This window comes from Drosophila biarmipes, chromosome 2R, assembly GCF_025231255.1.
Source record: "Drosophila biarmipes strain raj3 chromosome 2R, RU_DBia_V1.1, whole genome shotgun sequence".
NCBI classification, from domain to species: domain Eukaryota; kingdom Metazoa; phylum Arthropoda; class Insecta; order Diptera; family Drosophilidae; genus Drosophila; species Drosophila biarmipes.
Genome location: NC_066615.1, coordinates 15,989,139 through 16,013,491, shown reverse-complemented (window position 1 = coordinate 16,013,491; position 24,353 = coordinate 15,989,139). Strand labels below are relative to the sequence as shown.

At 43.1% G+C, this 24,353-nt stretch overlaps 1 protein-coding gene across 6 annotated transcripts in view; it reads left to right on the top strand.

Annotated features, from left to right (window-relative positions):
* LOC108036467 (pneumococcal serine-rich repeat protein) overlaps positions 1-23,900 on the top strand; it is a 78,700-nt gene extending 54,800 nt beyond the window's left edge. For 3 of the 6 annotated variants that reach the window (XR_007763985.1, XR_007763986.1, XR_007763984.1), the window contains exons 3-5: positions 10,811-13,615; positions 14,547-15,686; positions 20,400-20,518. Coding sequence is in view for 2 of the 6 variants with exons in the window: in XM_044091779.2 (XP_043947714.1) it covers positions 20,400-20,521 (122 nt within the window). In the remaining 4 variants the exon portion in view is untranslated. Of the gene's footprint in view, positions 1-10,810; positions 13,616-14,546; positions 15,687-20,399 lie in introns of all 6 variants that reach the window. The other 3 variants (XM_044091779.2, XM_017112642.2, XR_007763987.1) reach the window with 2 other exon arrangements.
* The last annotated feature ends 453 nt before the right edge of the window (positions 23,901-24,353 follow it).

The window sequence follows — 24,353 nt, the reverse complement described above, 5'->3', positions numbered from 1 at the left end:
GACAGGAAAGGAAAGGACATTCCGGGGAGGTGAAAGGACACAACATACAGGGGCACACACACTCCTAGGACCCACCTATAGTACATTTGTGCGTTGGCACGATCCCATGTTTATTTATTCATTGCAAGTAATAAGCCAACTTCCCCCACTCTCTGGTGTCCCACCCAGCTGTCCTAGACACCGGAGCGTAATGTAATATTTTTACAAATTTATATTCATTCCATTTGGCAATGTGAATTTTTTAAAACCAACTTTGTACACATCCAGGCGAGTGGCCTCATATCATGCCTGAGATACATGAGCACTGTTCGTGGGCCTTTGGGGGGTCAAAGGTGAAGGGTGGGATGGGGGGCGGGGGCGTGGCCGGTTTCAGGTGGCTGCCAGGAGTTGTAATTACGCAAAGAGCATAAGCAATTTGCAGTCTGACCAAGCTCTGGCAACCTGAAAAGCGGGAGCAGGCGGATGAGCCCTTAAGCTGCTTGGTTTTTGGCCAGCTACCATTAAGCGACTTGGTTACATGTGCAAGAATTGTAAATTAAAAGGCAGAATAGCTTTGAGAGATTTCAAAAGTCATTGGGAGAAGGGCAAAGCTCTTAGGAGATCCTTGAAGCTAAATGGGTTGTATAACAAATTTGTTGCTTACTTAAATTCAATTTAAGCTACGCAGTAGATTTTATAATATGTTTAGTATACAAAGCTTATAAAATTTAGAATGTATACTATTTAGGATAAAACGAAATAACCATTTTGATACAATTCGGTATCAATTTTGGCACGCCATCTTGCTTTTTACTCTCTTTCGCTCTTTCGGAGAGTTCCCGCTCTCATGCAGACTACTTTTAGGCGCTATCTTGCTCTTTTCTCTCTTTTTCTGCCTGAGACGACTTTAAAAGAGAGAAAATGTACCATACCTTTCTGAAGTGTTTTTCTCTGATATTAAGACAAGTTATATGTGTATTCCATTATCGAAATTTAATTCAAATCAATTAATTACTTGTTACATAACTCCAAGACATCCCATATTAAATGCTTGCTGTCAGATCCAATATTCATTCTGCCCTTAAAACTACACAGCATGCTATGTACTTCTCGCCCCGTTTTAAATCTCGATTAAGAAAGTCAAATCGAACAGCTTAACAATCAATCAAGCAACAAGGTTGTAATTTATCCCGACATCCCGGATTAAATGTTAATATTGGTTGCTCGTGGAGTGTGCGTTATGGCAGAGTGAATGCATCTGAATTCAAGGTATTGTTTGATGTTGACTGTGTGCCGTAGAACAAAGACTCGATGGACACTGACAGACCAACCAACGTGCCACACGCTGTTGCATAAATTTGCAGCGTGTGCGCCTGGTTAAGCATACGCACTGTGTTCCCAAGCGTGATAAGGTCGGGGAGACAGGCTTTTGTATTCATAAATTAGCATGAAAAACATCGAAAATACAGAAGAAGCAGCAGGATTGGTTATGAAGGTTCTGCACTTGCAGTGACGTCAAACCGAAAGAATAACAATAATGCAGTCGACCAGCCAGCTCATTTACCATTGTCAATGGTTTCCACTTTGCACTTTCCACTTGGCCTCATCCTCAATTTGCATTTCGGCAAAACGCTGCAAATTGTCTTTGTCGTTAATTACATGCAATTATTGTTTATGGCCACAAGTGAAAATGGCGTAATTAAATTGCTTGGCCAACAGGTGACCGAGTTGTGCGGCAGGTGTCGTAGAATGGGCAGTCTTTGATTGGATCCCATTACTCTCTTTTTTCCTACAAAATAATCATGACTGTGGGCGGGCGGGGGAAAACAAACCTTGGCCCCGAGACCTCGATTTCTGCTTTCCCCGACCGTAAATTGAATGTAAACAGCTCCTGTGCGTTTGCCCAGTGAGCTCCTCGCACACGGAGCGATTCATGAATTTTCAAATTTTCCAACCTGCAGCAGACGTACTATAAACGAGTTACTGCTGGACTGACGACGAGTTGGCCCGGCAACACCCAGCCAGGACAATGTGGTCGGACCCCTTAATATGATGCAACATTCCACTGGACTGTGGGCACTGGACACCAGCACCACGGGACTCCACACACTCGGACACAGATTGACAACTGTGCTAATTCCACACTCAAATGTAATTTGAGCTCAAATTACATTTCCAACTTGACGCCGAGATTGCATGGGCGTGGGATGTGCGAGTAATGTTGGGGGATTGGATTTATATTACCAATTCTAATTTATTTCCCACTTAACTGTTGCCAATTTTAATGGAAATGACTGACTGACTGATGGCTAGATGGTGGTTCCACATGTGTATTTGACATCTATGGCAAAAACTCGTTATCCCAAAACACTCCAGCCCATCAACTCGACCAGTCGTTGACCCAAAGTGCAGCCGAATCTCTGGCGAACTTTTGCAAATGGGCAGCATTTTCGATTGCGGACATCCTTTGCCTTTTGTCAGGCTATTAATGGAACGCTTTCGACAAAAAACCGAAGTGCTCTAAAAGGGGCCAAGTTGATGAGTGCCGAAGTCGATTTGGCATCATCCGTGGCTCATTTGAGTGTCTCATTCACCAACTCTTAAGCCGATCAAATTTTGCCTTCACCCTTACCTTCCATTGTTTGCTAAACACTTCATTTTCCCATGGTCTTGACTTGTGTCTGCATTTATTTGTATACATATTAAAGCCTGGTCCAATTAAAACTATTGGAATTGAAAAATAAACGACCATAATCCAGCCGCTTCGGCTTGAAATTCAATTAAAACGAATGCATAACATTAAATGTTTCCTTTTGTCCAATTGAGTGAAAAACAAAATACCCATAAATGGATCTTTTCATCGATGACTGCATGGCAAATTGTATCTATAATATTTTTGTTGGCCATGGCAAAATATTGACTTTCCATCTCCCCCGATAATTTCTTGTCAAGCCCACGCGCACATTCGCTTCTCGCCGAGTTGCGCTAATCTTTCAATGGGAAAAATAAAGTAGACGATATCCTTGAATTGTAATCAGCTTACATGTGCAAAGCAAAAGGGCTTCAAATGGAGGGAGTACGCATAGTGAGCAGTTCTATCGGAAATTCAAAAAATATAATACCTATCCGCCGTGCGTTACAGTATCACATTCATTCTGTTGTTGCTCTGAAATAGAGTATAGTCGACGAATACAAAACGATTGCGAACGGTGAAGTCATTTCCTATTCATAATTCCTGCGCGGCTCGGAGTCTACCATCTGCATTTCCTCTTCCAAAAAGCACTGAGAAAAAGTTTAGTTGTTTTCTAATTAAAATTAGAAACAAATTTATTAGGTTCCTAAAAATATGCAACAAAATAGTTCAAACTCAAAAGTTCATTCAGCAGGAAGACTTAACTATATTCCTGCATACTTTTAGGGTCGGCAGTACATTTAAAAAGATACACAACCTATATTAAGTACAAACTCGTAGGCACCTAAAGTTATATTTAAAAGCGATTTCAAACATCTAATAATTTGATCGAGAGGTGAAGGACTCAAAAAATTATGTTTTGCATGGTATGGTATGGCAACATGTACTGGTATATATGTTTATATTTTCTTATATATAAATATATTAATATATTTTCTCTACAATATTTCTCAGTGTAGAGAGTGCACTTTAGTCTAGGGAATGGACACTATCAGTCTATTTTTTGTTACTTTTACTGGAGATTCGAGAGATTTATGCGATTTAGTTCGGTGCCATTTCTATGCAACTGTCGTTGACAAACTGCAAGCTCGCGAAAGGGGATTGGGGATTGGGGGCTAGAGTTCCAGGTGAATCGAAACCCGAGAAGTTGGGGGATTTGTGGGGGCAGCAACAAATGAACATGCCCGTATGATGGAGCACCTGAATGGCAGCGACGACACTTGAAATTGTTTTGCGTGCTGTTCCGGCCAGAGACATTCGTCAAAAGAGCGGGGGAGCATCTTCTGGAGACATTCATCACGTCATTCGTGTCAAGCATCAGTGTCAGCGTTTAGAATGCGCTTACTTTAAGTGCGTGTTGGTGGATGTGCCTCTGTGCCCTCCCTATATACGTATACCCCACATATACTCATATCCATAACCCAGCTGGGAAATGATGTTGAGAGCTGTTGCGAAAATTCCCAGCCCAAATGCCAAAATAAGATTAATTAGCCGGGGAGCTGTTTAGACGCGAGCAGCTGGCATGAGGGAAAAGGAAAAGCGGGGCAAGGCGAGAGGAAGCGGTAGAAGCGTGGAAAGCGGAAAAGCGAGAGGCAGCAACAAAGGCCAGAGCAAACACCTGAGATTTCCGCTTCCGCTGGGGAAACGTTCTCTGTTCTCTGTTTCGCCGCTTCTGTTTGCCTTTGTTTCAGATGCTGCCTCGCCTTTTGTTACTATTTCTGCCTTTGCCGCCGTCGCTTCCTGTTGCTATGCCAATATCCGTCCACCCCACTGTCGTCATTCCGCTGGCCTAATTTATTTATGTTTGTCAAATTACACAACATAAACGAATCAATATGGTCCAAGGAACGCGAACCCAGGTCACGTTCCCAGGTTTTTCCCAGCCACAGCGGTGGCAGCCTTCAAAATTTTTTTCCAATTTCGACTGCAGCAGCTGCTTTCTGAGCTGCATCTGAGTTATTGCGAAAAATTGTGCAGCACTGGTCGGGCATGCGTGCTGATTATGCTACAGAATAGAATTACACAATGAGAAAATTTTAAATTGAGGTGTTTAGAATATGAGTTAGGCCTGAATTTTAAACTTTTAGAAAAGTAAAAAAGTAGAGAAATTGGAATATATACTCTTGGTGTCTAAAAGTATGCAGTGAAAACTAGAACTTCGCTATTAGGGACATCGGGTGCAACGTGCTGAATATGATACAGATATCATTCTTGCGTTAAATTTAAAAAAATAAATATTTTAAATAGTTGGCTGAAAGTATAGAAATATTTTAGTTTAGGATGCAATAACAAATGAGCCTAAAAGCATGCAAGACAGCATTAGCTTGTCATCTGAAACAAATTCCTAAAATCATTGGAATCCAAAAATATTCATGCATACTTTTAGATACCTTTATAATAAATTTTTAGGAATATTTAGACCATTTTATTTAATGAAAAGCAAGACATTTTCCTAAGTGCATCGTTCGTTTCTATGTATAAGCATTCCATTTTCCTCTGCCGCTGGCAGCATAAATCAATTAATTTCCCCTGTCACGTTACATTGTAAGCACAAACAACGGAAAAGTTTTTCAGGCGACAAGAGCTGCGCCATAAGAGTTCCACAAATCGAACTTGGAAAACGCGCCACGCATACGTCCTCATGTATTTTTGTATATTTTTGGCCCTGACAGCCATTTGTTTGCGTTTCTTATTTATGCGCTGTCATCTAATGAAGTCCTACGACGACCTGCCCGCCTCTCAATATATCCATACTCAGATTATCTACTTTGGCAAATCCCGTTTGACTGAATTTATAATACAACCGAGGGGGGGCTTCAGGGCTCGCTTTTATTTTGTACTTTTGAGTGAAAGTCCCTGACAAAGCCGGTGGAAAGTTTTTAAATCCTTTCCAGGCAAACAGTATTAATTTAGACATTTTCCCTTATTTTTCTCTCACCTCAGGGCTGAATATTAAGTTACCAGCTTTTGGGGGAAAAATTGGGTGTGTGGATGGCAGAGAAACAATTACACAGCGTATAGACAAAACATATTAAACAACAATTTACGTTGCCGAAGGAGTCCGTGCGAATTTATGAATCAGGCGAAAGAAAAGCCAAACACATGCACATGCGAGGGCGAGGGCGAGTGCGAGGGCCGTAAACAAGAATTTCCTTAAGTCCAAAAGAAGCTGGCTGCCCCTGCGGGGCAGGGCCGGAAAATTTTGTTTGTCTTGCTGGGTTTTCCCTCGGCTTCTGTTTTTGTTTGGCCAGCATACGGCTGCTATCTGCTGGAAATGAAACTTTATGCCGGGGCCTTCATTACGGATTGGTTGGTGCGTTGGCCAAAAGCGATAAGTGAAATAAAATGATGCTCCGCCATCATCCGGAAAAGTCTCACCTCGAGTCTCAGCTAGCTGAGCTCGGCGCTGTGGTCACTGCAAACTCATTTCAAGCGGGCCACACTATTGGATAAAGTTTTTGGGGCCTCCGTTTTAAGCTCATTCCGGGCCACTTACATATTTTCTGGTCAACAATTCATCAGACCTGGCTTAGATGGCCATGGAGGTCGCCGTGGCACTGTGGGCAGCTCGAATCTCGGACCTCACTTTCGGCTGCAACTTTGTGGAATGTTTTCTGCGGCGACAGAATGTGTATAAATTTTGTCAAAAGTGTAGCAAGGCATTCAAGAATTTGTTGGATTGTGTTTTGCGAAAGTTTTCTGTGCAGTTATTTAATTGAATTTGCCACCGAAGGCGCTGGGGCAGCTACAAGTGCACTGAGAAAAAATCCAGCCCTTGAACAGTTAATATTATTTTATTGTATAAATTGGTTTTTAAATATAACAAGTTGATTTTGGTTTCATTTTGTGCTCAAAAAAAAATTAAAATACACATATTATACAAAGTTATGGGCAAAATGGGCTTAATAACACTGGGACTTATTGCATTGGGCGTTATTTCACTGGGCAGCCTCTCTAAAATCATATTTTAAAGATCTCCTATGAGTTTTTAAAGACTTTCTAGCAATACTATAAAATCCTTAGAGATAACTACTTTATTTTTCTCTCTGCATCGCCCGTCACAAAAGTTGAGTTCTTAAACTCTGTGTGTGTGAGTTCGTAATTTCTCGTTTAGATTTGCCCTCTCTGTGCGGTGAGGGATAAGCGGAAATAATGTGGCTGAAATACAGGACTCTTGGCTGCACTCGCCGGGGCTTCGAAAGTTTTTACGATTGGAACTAAGCGCACTTAATAAGATTATGGACAGGGCGTGGTCATGCTGGTGCTCTTAGTAGCACTAAAAATGCTTGCCATCCGCAAACAATTCAAATTAAACTGGGACTCCGAAACGCCCAACTAACGGACATTCCGTTCGACTTTGGCTTTTGCCTTTGCCGCTGACAGCAGCCACCGAGAAATGTTGGCAGCTGGAAAAAAACAGGAACAGGAACACAAGAAAAGGGAGTGTTTTGCATTGTGAAAGTGGAATTTGCTTTAAAATAATATTGCATAACTGCAGGCGCTGCTTTCACTCACAAAGCGGAAGGAGCTGCTGAGTTGCTAAGGGTATGAGCAAAATGTGTTTCGAACTTGGTCGAAACATTAAGGCGCTTTATGGTTATGGATTGTAAATACGGAGCCCCAAAGTTCCACAGAAATTATGTGTGGGAAGGCGAGCTGGAAAAAGTGGTTATCAGGAAAAAAGATAGAAAACCTCCCATTTCATGTGAGCTGCCATTTCGGAAACGGACAAATAAGTGCAGCACAGAGAGGTATTTTATTAGGAAGTAAATCAATATGACACTAAAAGCAGATTGTGTGGCCTCTGCAACTGCATTCGCCGCAAATGGCCAAACGTAGGCTCTATTTAATCATCTTATGGCTATTCCTGGCACTCCCAATGTTAATGGCGCCCAAATGCAATGCACTTAAAGAGCTCAGCCTCGAGAGCCCCCAAATATGTTAATCCCGGGGCAATCTCTTAGAAACACCTCTCAATGTGAGGAAATCTAAAGAGGAAATCTACGATTTCGACTACGAACAGCCTTCTCGAATGATCATTATGCCGTGTAACACCATTCCACGAGCCGATATAAACTGAGATATAAAATGAAATCAGCGGGGGAATTTTAATTGTGCCAAAGGAAGGGGAGGCGCAGGGCTTCGGCTCATTCATCGCTCTCGAGGACACCGCATTGCCGAGGAAAAATGCATTCCCTTGCATAATTTTCGTCATTTAATCGGATTACGGCGACGTCACAGCAGGACTTATACACACACTCGCTGCCATGTGTGTACCAAAAATCACGCTGAGTTGTCCTTGTGTAAATACATTTATGGGCCACGAAAAGATTTAAGGCAAACACGGCGCACGGATTTAATAATATTAAGTGACAGCTGTTGTCTGCGCTGGCGGCAATGGCCGGCAGAAATCGGAGAAATTAATTGGTCGCACTTACTGCCACGCCCCCTTCTCCGGGGAGGGGGCGGCCACAACTGCCAACCAGATATCCCACCGAATTCTGACCAAGTGCGTGGGCGTGCGTTTAATGCCACTTTGATTTTCACACTAGCCCCCGCCCCCCCTCAACATTCGCCGCCCAGGCAGCCACTTGGAGGGGGGCGTGGCACCCCCTTGGGCGGACTTAATTACGCACGTATGGCTGTTTAAATTGGGTTCGCCATTGCGGGTCGGGAATGTTAGTTTTATGTTAATTAAGCATTGTTCACGTCAATAAGGGCGAGCGGCCTCAGAAGGGGGAAATGGGATACAAATTGTATTAACTCGGGCGAAAGAAACGGGAAATTAATACAGCTCGTGCCCCACGAGGAGGCAACAGACATCTAAATGGGGTCATATGCTTCCTAGAAGGGTGAGGTGTCTTAAATATAAAATTAAGATAAGCTAAGTCTGGGTTAGGAAAGGGGATGTTATCAGTTGGAGTTGCCCTTTACTGGTTTATAAAAGTCAGGTGTCTTAGAAAAAATATACAAAATCCATATATTTTATAGTCTATATAACCCAATATATTGTTTTTACTTTTTCAATTTCTTATATTTGTAGTGAGTATCTGTGTTCTTTAGAAAATCCGCTTTTAAAACCGTAAATATAAATTTAAGGAATACCTTGGGTAATGAGAAGAAATCCACACAAATTATTATTAACCAATGAAATGTTTTCATACCTAAGCAAAACTTAAGTGAGTGCTGTTAGCCAGGGGAGCATAGAACATCATCTTTCATCTTTCACCTTTCACCCAGCATGCCGGCACTCTCCAAACCTGCTTAGGATTACGTAGCCTATCACAGTTGAGCCTCTGACCCGAACACGATTTTGAAATTAAATCCAGGCCCGGCCAGGAATCCGTCTCACAAAATTGTGACACAAAAGAACTCAAAAGAGGCATGTGGCAAGTGTCGCTGCACAAAGGCAGCGCCTAAGACACTCGATAGGCCAGTGGCGCCTAACCACCTAACCAGCCCCCCATTCCTACGGAGGACCTGTGATATAATGCCAGTAACAGACGTTGCCATTGACAATGGCATATGGTTACAGAAACACCAGATGCAGACTTCGAAGCAATTGTGGCAGGCTGCTTATGTGTGCCACATATATCTCTTGCACGTATACTTCTGGCTGCTTTTCATTCCACTTAAGCTCCGTCAAACGTATTTAAAGTACGTGAGGTCGAGTGTCTCCCGAGCATTTCACCTTTTTTCCATAAGCAAATTTTAATATGTTTAACTCGTTTTGGTTGCCAGCGGAGGTTCCCGATGTCATGGGATGGTACGGGATGTTAGAGTATGGTATGGTATAAGGTTAGGAGTGGCCGAGTTGATGGCGTTAATTTTTAACGGGCTGCTAGCCGACATCATTTGTGCCAGTCTAGGCCGGCATCGTACATAAATGTCAACCGACGCGCTCATCCATCAATGAGCTCTGAAAAATTAACACTGTGAGTGACAGTGGCAAAGGACTTTCGCTCCACGAGGCCTTTTTTGCGAAGTGCTCCTGGACGTGGAAGTGGCTGGCTGTGGCCTGTCGTTTTAAATTATGCAAAACGTTACAATTCCTCGGCTCGTGGCCTGCCAAAGGTATAGTCGAATGATGAATGGTGTTGGCCAAAGAGTTGCCGGTGAAATCCCCCCCAACGACCGATTTTACGAGGCCGAACTGGGACTTTGCGGCTGCGAGGGCAGTTTCATAGATTAAATTTGATTATGCTACATTACCCGACAACGAGTCCGCTACGTGATCGACTTACGGCCGTAAAGCCGTTCCGCAACGGGGTCAAAAACTAAAGGGATTATCTTTTTAAAAATGTATGAAAAAAGTTTCAAACGAAACTCGGTGGGGGCGATTAAGGGCATTTCCCAAACGACAAGACCTAACTGAATTAATTATCTGTTTGAAAATGTATTTAAAACTATGTCGAACTGGAATTTTACGGTTTACAAAAGTTTAATGAATGTTTGCTTCTGAAAAACTACTCTAATTTTATTTACTGCTTCTATGACACTGGCAATTAAAGCGATTAAGTACCCCATACCAACTTCCCTATAATTTATTCTGTGTTTGCCTTTGCTATGCATATCATTAAAACATGAATATGGTAAATTAAAATTTCCTGTTAAAGATACACAAAAAATTATATTAGCAGAGGTGTCTAAAATATGCTTGTCATATAAAAAGTTAAAAAAATTAGTTCTAATGGTGGGTAGAATAATAAAATGTGGTGCTTGGTCAAAAATCCCAAAATCAACCAACAAGGATTCCTTACTTTGAATTTCAGAAAAGTTGAATAATTTAAACTCTACTTTAATTGAAATAAAGTTTGAAAAAACGCAAAAGAACTCTCAAGCTCAGTGAACCATTCTCAATGACTCATTAATTAGAGCTTGACTCGGCTCAATTAGGAAAATCTGTGGCGTGTGTTTTCCCATTTTCTTTCATCTTAGCTTTTATTCGATTCGTTTTCCGACTCCTTCTACTTGTTCTCTCTAACATTTTGAGGCTGTTTTCCATCACCTACTCTGCACATGGCACAAACACCGAACACCGAACATAGACACCCACCACCCGACCACCCAACACCACCCCCTCACAGTCCCCAGCTTGCTAATACGTTTTTTACGAATTTCTCTCTTCTCTCCTTCTAGTTGTGCTTTTGTATTTGCCAATTTTAATGAGTGTAGCAAGCAAACCAAGCAAAAAGAAACAAAATACAAATCCAAAAAACAGAAACCAAAAACTTTAGCAAACAACAAAAAACACAAAAACAACAACTACAGAGCATTTGTACAACCACTACAACAAGATAACAAATCCTCATTATCATCAAGTCAAACAACTACAACAATAACAAAGACTCATTTGAATTGCAATAAATAAAACAACAACAACAAGCACGTACACAATGTGACAATAAAAAACAGTGAGCGCAGTAGCTTAAAAAGGCCAAAAAGGAATTTAATTGCACGCATTAGACGAGAAGTAGCCATAGATGAGCCAGCAGAAACAGCCAAAACAGCCAACAAAACGACACCAAAAACAGCCGAAACAGTGATAAAAAAAGCAATCCCCAAAAAACGCACAATCAGAGAGAAATCCGCAAAGCAGCCGCAGAAATTATACTTAAAAGCATACTTTTCCCCGTCTCTTGTCCACGAATGTCCTTGCACCTTTTAGCTCTCGCTGTGTGTGTGTGTGTGTCTCCCAGCCACCCAAAGAACCCCTCCCCCACATCCGTACCACGATCGGTGTAGCACCAACTAGAGCAATCCAGCAACCAGCACTAGCAAAAACAATATCTATGTAAAGCACCCTCACGAACCAAGAAAGTAATCAATACAACAGCAATCACAATATATATACCACCTGCAACACCTGCAATCGACACTGCGGTGCAGCCAGAGAAACCCTAAGCGTCGGCTGAACCAGCCGCACCACCCGAACCACCTGAACCACCGATCTCTGGGGCTGACAGGTCAGAGTGAACCACCCACTAGCCAACCCCAATAGCCTCCTGGTAGCTCCCGATAGCTCCGATCCCGATTGATCCACTCCACATAACCACATACCAGCACCACAATTGCACATTACTACCATAGATATCCCCGGCAGTACTACTACCGCATGGAGCGCGGCACCAGCGGTGGTCAGCAGTCATCGCACCACCACCAGCAGCAGTCGTCGTCGCACCATCACCAACAGCAGCAGCAGCAGCAGTCGTCGCACCACCAACAGCAGCAGCAGCACCAACAGCAGCGACACCACCAGCATGTGGTGGCCGTGCACAGTTTCGACCCGTATTTGACCGCCGGCGGGGCGGACGAGGAGCACACGTCGGGCACCTCGTCCTTTGACAATCCCGCCACCAAGAAGAAGCCGCCCAAGCTGAAGCCCATCCATCGATCCCTGTCCATGGCCATCGATAATTATGCGCCCGCTTCCGGTGATCTGGACATCGATTTGGATATGGAAATGGGCATGGGCATGGAGATGGGCATGGACATGGACCTGGACATGGAGATGGATCTGGAGGGCGAGGGCATTGTCATCAGTGAGAAGCCGCTGATCCACCGCTCGGCCTCGCCCCTGCCACACACCCGATCCGGCGCCCTACCCCCGCAGACCCTAGCAATCCCAGCACAACAGCAACAGCAACAACATATTTTAACCCATCCTAGTCAGCGTGTCGGCGGCGGCAGTGGTGCCGTTTCGCCAGCCCTCTCTGCCCGCCAGCAACACCATCACCTCCTCCAACAACAACAACAACAGATACACCATCAGCAACAACAACAACACCAACAACAACAGCAACATCAGTTGCACCTGCACACTTTTCAACAACTTGCCGCACAGGCAGCTGCTGCCCGGCATCAAACAACCCACCTGCACCGCCAACATCCGCAACAACATTCGCAACATCCACATTCGCAGCTTCAACATCCGCATCCGCATCCGCATGCGCACTCGAAGAGCTCACCAACCTCACACGCGGTTAGCCCGGTGCTGGGCCAACAGCACCGCCAGCAGCCGGACATTTACCTGGTCAGCAGCAGCAGCAGCCTGGGCGATGGTGTCGGTGTGGGCATGGGCATGGGCAGCTTGGGTGTGGGCCTAGGAATGGGCAGATCGTTGGGTGGTGGGAGCACCTCGCCCATTCAGTTCATTGACATGGACGATATGCAGCCAAATCCAACGATTGCCCCGCAGCAACGCCCAATGCTGAAGAAGAACCTATTCCGGCGATCCGACACCATTGACGTCCATCCGTCTACCAATTTTCAGATGAAGAAAACGCATTCCTTCCACGCGCAACAGGATCCCGCCGCCCTGGACCAAATCCAACTGGCCGTGGCAGCCGGCTCGGCGGCCTCCAGTCGTCGCACCAGTTCGGTGAGAGGCAACTTCCTAATGCCCGGTCCACCCGGGGGCGCCAAAGAGATATCCCGTTCGCCGTCGCCCAGCCGGAGGGGATGTCGTTCGCATCGATCGTTCAATGATCCGGCTCGAAGGCCCAGTGTTAAGCCCGAATCGGTGGTGGAATCGCAGATACGACATCCATCGCTGAACGACGACCTGATGGAGCCGATGAACGGACGGAATTTGTTTGCGGCCCCGACCAATCTGTCGCTGGAGAACGAACTATTCGTGGACACGCGCTCGCGTAGCAACAGTCATACCAAGATGGAGGAGCTTGGTCTGGCGGAGATCACCGCCGCCGCTGTGGCTGTGCAGCGTTTGCGCAAGCACTCCGGCGCGGGATCCTTCGAGGATACAGTCGCCGGCCATAGTGCCACCCACCCGCCTTCAGCATCGAATAGCGTCAAGCAAAAGCGGGAAGCGCACCATCCACACGCCCGCCAAGTAATGAAGAAAACGCATTCCTTCCACGCACAACAGGACCCCAGCCAGGAGGAGGCGGAATCGCAACTGGGCCACGTGGCCAATCGCATTGGGTACATTCTCATTAAACCAACTTCAGTTTCACTTCATTTTGTTTAATTTCTCCGCAATTGTCCACAGTGATAACAACTTTTGGCAATTCAAACTCTTCGTTGCTATGGGATTTCTATAGAGGTTTTTATCTGTATTTCAAATGGATAAAAATGTCCTTTTGTCTGTTCTTATTCTGTAGGAAAGTTATTTTTTCTCTTCTCCGAAGTCCATTCCAGAACTAAGGTATTGCACTTCCTTAACTTTTTGTCACTACTTAACTCTATCATTTGAACAATCACTTATATCGAGTTCATTATTTTGGCTTTACCCTAATGTTATTTTACTTAAGGTCGAAGTCTCAACTGAGAAATCGATATTTTTAATAATATTATTTTAGTAATTATGAATACGGTGTATGCAAATTGAATACGGTTGTTAGATTTCCATTTCCAAACTGTTATCACTGTGGATTAAAAACGGACGGTGCTTTTTGTTGATATATAAATTTTATAAATAAATTGCCTTAATGAGTAATGAAGTGAATATGAATCGATTTTGCCTCACAGTAAAAATAAATATTTGCAAAAATTGAACACTATTTCAAACCATTTTTTTTAAGTTGAAACAAAGTGGAGATTGTGAATTTTTCCGAAGATGAGAATGAGCTTAATGTAATTTCTCCACGAAAAGGGCCCGAAACCCATTTGTCTTTTAATTCTGAATTCGTATACTTATATGACTTTATATTTTTGTCTGTTTAATATTGAAATTAATAATACTTCAAACCTTTCACAATCTACTATCAATATTAATACCGACAGTAAATAGTTTCAGAAGGCAGTCCTACTTTGATAGCTATCATATTTGCTACTGCTAGTACTCGGCAATTGAAAGGCAGGGGTGCAAAGCTTGTAGTATATTTACTTTTTATTCCAACCAAAAATGTTTTAGAACGCACAGTTTGGAGCTCGACGGACGTCCATCGACTTCGGCGGCAGCGGCGGCCGCAGCAGCGGGCGGCCATGGCCTGCAGCTTCACAGTGCGGCGGCGGCGGCCAGTGCAGCGTACCACTTCAAGAGGGGCGCCCAGCACGGTCGATCGCTCTACCTGTCGCCCAGCAATCTGGAGGAGCTGGCCGTCCACAGGCCAGGAGTCCTAGCGGCAGCAGCGGCCTTCCAGGGCACCAACGCCAGTGCCAGCGTCAAGCAGGCCAAGGCCCTGCACAGCGCCAGCGTGCGCCTGCGCAGCTATCGGGAGACCCTGAACGCCTCCAAGAAGTCCAAGAGCTTTATCGGGGACGCAGGTGCTGTCGGCGGTCCGCAGGCGGGCGACGAATTCGAGCTAAGCTCACCCCACCGACGCAACAGTCGCCCGCTATCCACAGTCGTGCCTGGGTCCAGCATCGAGGAGATCAAGAGGAGTCCACGACCCATTTCTGCATCGGCGGCTGCGGCTGCCTTCATCGAGGAGAAGCGCCCCAGCTTCGAGAGGAAATCATCGCTGACGTACGATCATGAGTTGAGCGATGCCGCTTTTGCTGCCCAGGTCCTGAGACCATTCCATCACAAGCTGTCGGGCGGAAGGAAGGGTTCCGTGACCGGAGGCTCGCACAAACTGAAGAAGAAGTCGCTGAGCGACGACACCGACGAGGAGGAGGCGGCGGATCGCAAGCGCAAGCGGATCGTCTGCATTGTCCTATCCACGGTCCTATTGTGCTTGGTCTGCGCCAGCGTTTTCGTGCTGACCATCACGCTGACCTCCAGCTCCGGTCAGGGCGGAAAGAAGGCGCATTCGTTCAGCAGGGACACACCCGTCCACTGGACGGGCATGCGGCCCTCATGAACTCCATCGCAGAGGCTGTGTTCCGGCCCAATCACCCACCTGCCAGCTGGTTATCCCCTGACTTTGGACTCGATTTCGTTAACGTTTGCGTTTTCGCTTCCGCTTCGATTCCGTGCTGTCGTTCCGCTCCACGTTTTGTTTCCTCTGAGTCTCCGGGTCTCCGGTTGCCCCCGACGGCACATCTGACGTCCATCGATGGTGGGCGAGGAGCAAGTAGAGGAGATGCAGCAGCAACTATCAAGGAGTCTGTAAGTAGGCAAGGCCTTGAGTATGGGTTTCCAAAAGTAGAAATGGAAGCAGCTTAATACGGACCAGCCAAAAAACGCAGAAAAGATCTATTGCTAGTTTAGCTTTGTAAGACTTCTGCCCCACATGGGGCGCCAATTAGTTACATAATCGGATTCCCTATTATTGTTTATATTTCTAGCTCTGACTTCTTGTCAATCAGACAGCAACAATCGAAATTCTCTGCTGGCTGTTTCTTTTCATAGCTAACATCTCCGGAATTCAAATTATTTTCCATAAATACTTAAGCTGAGATGAAAAATTCCTGAAATTGCATTCCATCTCTGCTCCATCGATGCAAATCAATGAACGAGGTCAGCTTGGGTACATTATCGGGCTTAAGGGACCACAGTCAGTGTGGCCATATTGCCATATGTCCTTACAGACCATAAAACTGTGCAAATACAAATATGTATGTCAGCTCCGGCTCCAGCTCCACCTCCCTTCTGTCCACCACCCAAAATGCTTCCTCCCACTCCACGTCAAACACCGAACACACAAACAAAGGCAAACAAACAAGCAAACACACGACGCAGTAGCTGGGAAGGAATTTTCAAATATTGAGCTGGCAAAAGCTCAGCAAAATCTCGAGCATTACATAACTGACTAACAGACTAACCTGCCAGGCAAACACGCACACGGCCATAAAAAATGATGCCGTACTTACTTACCATGACTTTAATGACTTTGACTGCAGCAGGAGCCGCAGCATCTTCTTGCCGCAAAACCAAACTAATCAGCACGTGTGTGCGTGAGCGTGTGTGTGGGTATGTGAATGTTATTTAGCCGAGGACAAACAATGCTTAACCGACTCTCAGTGGGTGGCAGTGGGTGACTAACTGACCGACAGACAGTCAGACAGACTGACTAGCAGACTGGCAGGCTGAGCAGCCAAGGCCTGCGAAGACCTTTCCCTTGGTTATCCTGCTCTTTTTTTATACACTCGCTTAATAGTTTTGTTTGTTAACGTGTGTGTTTGTGTGTGCCAGTGGGTGTGCAGCATCATTACGCCACGGTGCGCTTGGTTTCCTTTTTATTATGTGTGCGTGTGCCCACAGACAGCAGGCACGCTCACACTCATAGCCTTAATTTCACGTTAACGACATGGAAACTAGGTTACTTTTTCAACTGCGCCTCAGTGAGCATCAGAAAAGGGAAAGTGCAACAACAGCAATAGCAAAAAAAAGAATAAATATAAACTAACAACAATTGTTTATTATAAGGCAGCTGCAACAACAGAAGCAACTCATGCTAGTGACATTGCCTCCCCCATCAACCAATGGCCTTGCCCAAGCCGAATGTCCCGTGTGACCGCTAAAGTCCCCAAATTGCCAAGCCCTTTAGTTAGTAAGCTTCAACATACACATAAAAAATGCGACAAATTGACAGCTCGCACTAGTAGAAAGTTTGAGGTCAGAGAAAAATGCAGCCAGAAAGTTTTATCCGCCTTATCGAAAAGTTCAACTGCACACTGTCAAGTAAACCGCTTGATCAAGCTGCAGGAACTGCAAACTTACTTGTCATAGGATGTGGGAAACATATCTTATGGGTACATTCCTCAGAGTGCGATTAACTGACATCCTAAGACCTAATCGAAAAGTTCAACTGCAAACTTCAACGAAAACCTCTTGATAAGGTTATGTTTACATAGAGATGGGAAGCCCCACGTTGGGCGCCACTTTGTTTGAACAACACTTCACAATGCACTTTCAGCTCGCTTAGTTATTATTTACACTTGACGTAGTTCCTATTGTGATATTCATAATTGAAAGCAATAATGGACGAGTTGTTTCAACAAGCTTTCCCTTACCGAGGCAAATCTGTTGCATGTTGCATCTCCATCATGCTCTAGTTAAGTCACAAAAGAGAGAGAAAAAAGGTAAGGCCACGGGCAAACCAGACGGCGGAGGCAACAAAAGTGCATCAATAAATTCAATTTGAAGGTACAATAGATGCGAAACAATCCCTAGAGCCACAACCAGCGCCAGTTCCATTCCCAGGCTGCTAATTAGCCGTCGGTCGACCATCCGTCAGGCAAACTGGCGTGACGGCCAGGACACAGGATCCGAAGGAGGAGCAGTGGTCGGGGGTCTTTTGCTTTCAACGGCACATTTATAATTAAACAACATGAAAGACAAAGCGCCCGGCAGACAGAGCAGGCAGCTGAATGGAAAGTGTGGGCAGGCCGGGGGCTCTGGAGGCTCAAAGTTACTCGGCAGCATTTATGAGCGCCCATAATGGCTGTTAACAATTTAACTTGTTTACCGGTGGGAAAGTTATATGTTAATTGGTCTCGTATAGCCTCGCGCACAAAGGCGCACGTGAGCTGCTCCAGGAACTGGGCACGCACATGGCTCACCCACGTCCTTGAGGACCCGGGGAGTGCTCAACTAGGCCGTGTCCTGTAACCAGGGATAGTTCGCTTAAAAGGGTAGTTTATTTAATGATTTTAAATTAATAAATTTTTCGCACTCTTCTAATTTTTTTCTAGTTTAAGAAAGAAAAATAAGATTTTGTAAAAATATAAATATAAATGGAAAGTACACATTTTTAATGTATAAATTATAATCGAAATGAAATGTTATCCAATTTAACTAAGAATCTCCCGAAATTTACTTCGCTAGAAGTCAAAATACTTGACAACCATTAAAAATCTTTGGAGACGTTAAAATTTTGGTTTTACACTCTTAGGTTATCATTTATCTACTCCAAAATTTAAAATTCAATCTAAAGTGCTTTACAATTATTTTACATTTAATTTTCTGTACTTTTGAGTAAAGGCAGCTTTTAGGATATTTAATTATTGACAAAAACCAATAACAAACTGAGAGCATGAGTTGCTTTACATTTACCATTGATACTAGATGAACTCGTAGGATTCCCTATGGCCCTATAAACTCTCCGCCCAAAGGAGATTATTAATCTGCGAATAAATAATACCTGAGAGGCGGCCAAATCCACCCTTCACCAGCCGGCCAACTCCAGTGCCCGAAAGCAGGCCAAACGGAGGAGGCATTGTGCTGAGTAGCTCCTACTTATCCGAGCGGCAACAAAGCCAGCCACAAACAGCACTTGGCCAAGTGAATAATGGCAGGCGCCGTCACCTGTTCCCGGCCACTCCCACTTTCCACCCTCTCACTCCCATGTCCCCACTTTGGCATTAACACGTTGCGATTACGCCTCATAGCCCATGCAAAGGCACGGGCTGACGATGGGGATGTGGATTGGGTCCTGGGTGGTGGCTGGACATGGACGCATCCCGGCCAGGCGGTTGCAAGCCACCACCGTGTGGCCTTTGGCCCACATATATGTGCATATGAATTTGATGACGACGGCGGCAGCGATGTGTGATGTTGCATCGTGGTTGCTCTTGCACTCGTTAAAGTCCCTGGCTGCGGGTGGAAATGGGATTACTAATTTTTGCAATTAAATGAGAGCGTAAAAAGGGGAAAATTACTTAAATTTTTGCACTAGCCTTGCAGCAGTGCCTGAGTTTTTGTTTGCCTTGGTCGTCCATTTGGGGCAGGAATTTTTTAATTAAATTTCAGCCGGGCACAAAGTGTGTGTGTGAGCGAGCTCAGCAATGGCAAAAACATACATACAAATATGCATCCCGATCTCTGGAACACACTGAATTAGCAGCTTTTCCGGGCAAATCAATCAAATTACACACACAACACCGGACCTTAACACACAAAAAGCAGGGAACTAAAACATTTAGGGTTATATGGTATGTGCAACAGTTTCGCCAGCGAATAAACAAAACAGACCAAACATTGTGACTGCAACTGTGGCAACTCAGTCCGCGTGCATGTTTGTGATTGATTGGCAAACAAATTTTGACACTTTACACAACACCCACGGGGCAGGTGACCAATGTTTGTCCATCCAATTCCCCCCTTTGCCAACGAATTCCCTGCCCATGCCCATGTCCATGCCAATCCCATTCCCGTTTGCCATCTCCAGTTTGTTGAGCGTTAATTAAAACTGCTGTAAAATGCACAAAAGCGTTGAGCAAACAGCAACCGCGACGACAATCGCAGGGGCTCATGTCAAGGGGGTTTTGTGAGGGGGGTTTTTGCAGGCGGTTCTTCCAACAAGGGGGTGCGAAAAAACGAGTACCGTGTGTGAAATGGGGAATACGTACTTGATATGTGTACACATATGCGAACGTGATAACCAACAGCGGAAACGGAAATAAAAACAAGAGAACGCAAGATGAAAAATGTTGGACTGTGTTTAAAGTAAATAGTCTGGATTGATGAAAGTTGCATTCGAGAATTCATCAACAGGCATTTACTTCAACTGCAGTTTGAACGAAATGCAACAGGAAGATAACGAGTGCGCAGTGAATTTTTAGTTTATTTAATATGCCTAAGAACTTGTTCCATTAGAGTTATTAGGAGGTGTTAAGTAGAAAATTATTGCTCATTTACCAAATATAGGAATAGCTTAAAAATGTATTGACATTGTATGGTGTTTATTGCACTTTCCTGAAAAATATACTTTTATTTAAGGCTTTTTTTGGCTATTACAAAATATTTTGGTAAATGAGCAATATACTTGGTTTTCCTTAAAACATAATTAAATATATATTTTTTATATACTTTCAATCAAGCTGAATTTTTACACAAATGAATTCCGAAATCATTCACACCGATCTCTATCGTTGACAGTGCGACAGGAGAACGAGCGGAACATCCGCGAGAATCTGGAGCGCACCTGGATGATGAGGAACCGCACCGAGTTGAATCTGCAGCGCCAGCAGATGGAGATGCAGATGCAGGGCGTTCCCTGAGCGGAAGGAAGGAAGTGACACCGCTGCAGCAGCGCCAGATGCGACCGGATGGAAGATGTCAGCGCGAGCTGGAAATGCCAGCGGTTGGCAACAGGAACAACAAGTTTGTGGCAGGAAGCCAAAGGACCCCTCTTCCTGCAACCACCCCCAAACTCCTCTCTCCCATGCTCCCCTGCCGCCATCCCCAATCAAAGTTATGCGCACAAAAGCTACAAAGAAGAACAGAAGAATCCCAGAAAACGAAACAAAAGAAATTGTTAACTAAAAAATAAAACACAACTAAATGAGGATGGAGCACTCCGAAGTGCTCGGCTAAAGCTAAAGTTAATGCTAATTGTAGTTAAGTCTGCCCGAGCGGAAATCACTTGTTTTATATCTAACTGAGAGGTAGACTCCACTTAGAGCAAACAAAATATAAAATCGAACAGTGATGAAGTTTAGTCAATAGTTAAAAACGTTGTTTATAGAGTTACTTCGATGGCATTTTAAATGTTAGATCGATAACGTTCTGGTATTCAAATTCACCTGAAAAAGTTTAAATGGATTTAAAATCACTTGCAAATGCGCCTAAAAATATGCAACAGTAGTTTTTATTCCAAAAGAATCCCATGTACAAAACTAGTTTGTACTGTTTTTCATGATATATTTTAGGCATATTTTCAGGTGTTTTCAAATCGCCAAAGAATTTTACGCCTGATCCAATTCTTCATAAATCATTTAGTCGGTTGCTTTAAAATTTAAAACAAGACACTCAGTTTAATGGAAGCTTTAAATATTTAACAAGTTTTTTGTATTTTAAGGTTAATACTATACCACAGCAATTTTGATGGCGAAATTGTTTACCAGAACGGGACCGATTGTCCTGTAATTATTGCGCTAGGATATGATCTAGTTGAGGCTGCAGGACGACGCCAAGTGGAAGGAGCAATTAAGCGAAAGGTTTCGATTATTCAGTTGATTAGCCAAATGGTTTCAATTTTTCTTTAGCTGAGTACTCCACCCTTTGGTTTTCCCCCCGAAAAAAGAAGAAAACTCCGCTCCTGAATGGCGTCGACTGGGCAGCTGGCGAGAGGAGAAAGTTGGTCAATAGTTGCGTCTGAAGCTAAGTTGTTAACTGAAAAGTACTCCTAAGTAAATGTTAATAGCAATAAAAAACAGAAAAGTTTTTGTATCTCTTAGAAGACGTTGGAGCAGAGTTAGACGGAGAAGTATCAAGTATTCCAAGAACAATTTTGAGTAAAAATACGATTTTCATAGGTTAACACTAATTGTAAAAGTGCAGCAAAGAAACATTCAATAGATTTACTCATACTTGGAAAACACAAACACACAACTTGTGCCAATGACAAAGAAGCAACCTACAAAATCCTAATGAGAGCCTGCAGAACGAAGTGTGGCGTAGCGTAAATTAATAAACAATTGAATAATAATAACGAGGAAATGTTAGTTAATTAGCGGATCGATGTGAAACAAAAAACTGTTACTTAAGTGCAAAACGAGCTTGTTGTCGAATTAATTTTTAAATGGATTTAAACTAAGTGAAACTAAGCTAAATGTTAAATGTTTTTTTAGGTGTTCAATGTTACAATTAATTTGTGGTCAGGCAGCCGAAATGAGGTCGATGCGATTGCCCAGCCCTTACCAAAGTGAATAATTTTACGAACCTGTGCTAACTCAGTTGCAAAGTTTAACGACAAAATTTAGCTTGAAGCAAACTTCTATCGGTTTCAGCAACAACAGAGCGTTGAAAGCATGAAATTCAAAAGTTGAGAAGAAACTACCCCGAACGCCCAGCCCCATCTCTCTGCCCAATTACCAATTATCCGGAAATGTATTTCACATCGCAAATGCTTTCTAATATTCGCCCGAATGCACAAGGGCAATTTAATAGGTTTTTGGTTTCTGGCGTTAAAATTAATGCCAGATCCACAGATAGGAATAATATTATTTTGCCCGGCTTTCACCTGCACAAACTCGATAAAAACACAAAGAGAAAATAGACAAATACGGAAATAATTTTCGAGACAAACCGGCTATCATGTACCAAAATCTCTTTGTTTTCCCTATGGTCATTTGAAATAATCCATAATATTTTTCATCATCTGCAAGTTAACACCGAAATCAAAATAATTTATTCCCTCAGTTATTGGTATTTTTGTTGGCAGGCGGGGAGGATGGGCAGGACGAAGACAAATGGAAAGCTTTAAATTAGCTCAATAAATTGTAATCTAATACACTTAATCGGATCGTTGTTAAATGCAATGCAAGTACGTCAAAGACAAAGACTCACACACCTCATTCAGATTTGTAAGATTTGCATTTCGGCCTAGGAATCAAAATCAAGGAACCGCAGAGGATACTTAATAATATAAACAATCAAGCAAAACATTGTACTTAGTAATTGCATTTAACATAGGAGGGGCAGAGGATATTTACTAGGTTCGCATAATTGATTTAACTGCATGCTTATAAAAATAAAGAGAATAAAGGGGCATTATCTGAGTGGAGGTAAGGGAAACTAATTGAAACAATACAACTAATGTGTGTAATTACGGCTAGCTAAGTGTAAAAATGTAAGCTGAATTATTATACAACCAACTACAATCGAAGCAAGAAAATTGATGTAATTGAAAAACTCGTAACGTTTTAGGGCAGAAATACCAATGAATAATGGATAATGACACAGGTCAAACACACAAACACGCAGCATGAATAAATTAACGAATAACGAAATTATTTCTCGAGAAAAAATCAAACTTTTTAGCCTTTGAACGAGAGACTTTTGGTGCCCAATCCAGTTTGAGCAATTATTTACAAGTGAAAAACAAAATAAAGTATAACGAGACACAAAGAAAGACACACACTCAGCAGAAGCATACGTATTGTAAATAGAAACAGAAACCAAATGAGTAAATACCAAGTAGGTACGTAAATGAATAAATAATGTAAAAGGCTTATCCCAAGTAAATCAACATTAAATAAATTAACAACGGAAACGGAAATCAAACAGAAACAGGTAATACTTCAACTTGTGTGCAAGGAATCAACTTTTACTGTTAATTGTTGCTGGCAATGCGAAAGGCAGCGCCAAGCGAAAAACAAAAAACGAAAATTACAAAAGTAAACCATGAAAAATGCAAAACAAATATATTTAAAAATACATTTGAACGCCCTCAGCGTTTTATTCATCAAGCAAGAAATGTTGAATCGAAAGAAAAAGTCAAACAAAGCCATACAAGCGATAAATCAATTTGTGTCACCTGTGTAGTAAGTATATCTCAGTATTTGTAACTGAAATTGAAAAAGCGTTGAAGTGCAGGCTTCGACCACGGCAGCAACAAAGAAAATCAAATGAAAATAAACTGAATTTACAAGTGGATTTTGTGTATTATTTACGACTATGCGGTGTTTGTCTGGAAATGCCTTGTGAGGCGAATTCGCAACTGGGGGACTCGTTCATAATTGGCACGGAAGTAAAGTAAGTACATATTTCTAAAAATGTTCATTGGGCAAGCTAAATGCCTAGCTACTAAAAAAAGAAAGATTGAGACTTATGTTTGTATTTATTTAAATCTTCTGAATTACAATAAAACTCAGTTATAGTTATTAATACAAGTCATTGTATTGAAGTTTTTTATCTCCAGAATACATTTTATAAAAATACATTTTAACATTCATGTTAAAAGTATAAGTTTGAAACATAGTTGGTATTAATTATTAACTAGAGGCTGCTTGGACTACGAATGTTATTTGTTAACCCAAAGGGTTTCGGTTTAAAGGTGAATGTTAGTTATTAGTCTATCTATTGACACATAATTTACTTATATTACTT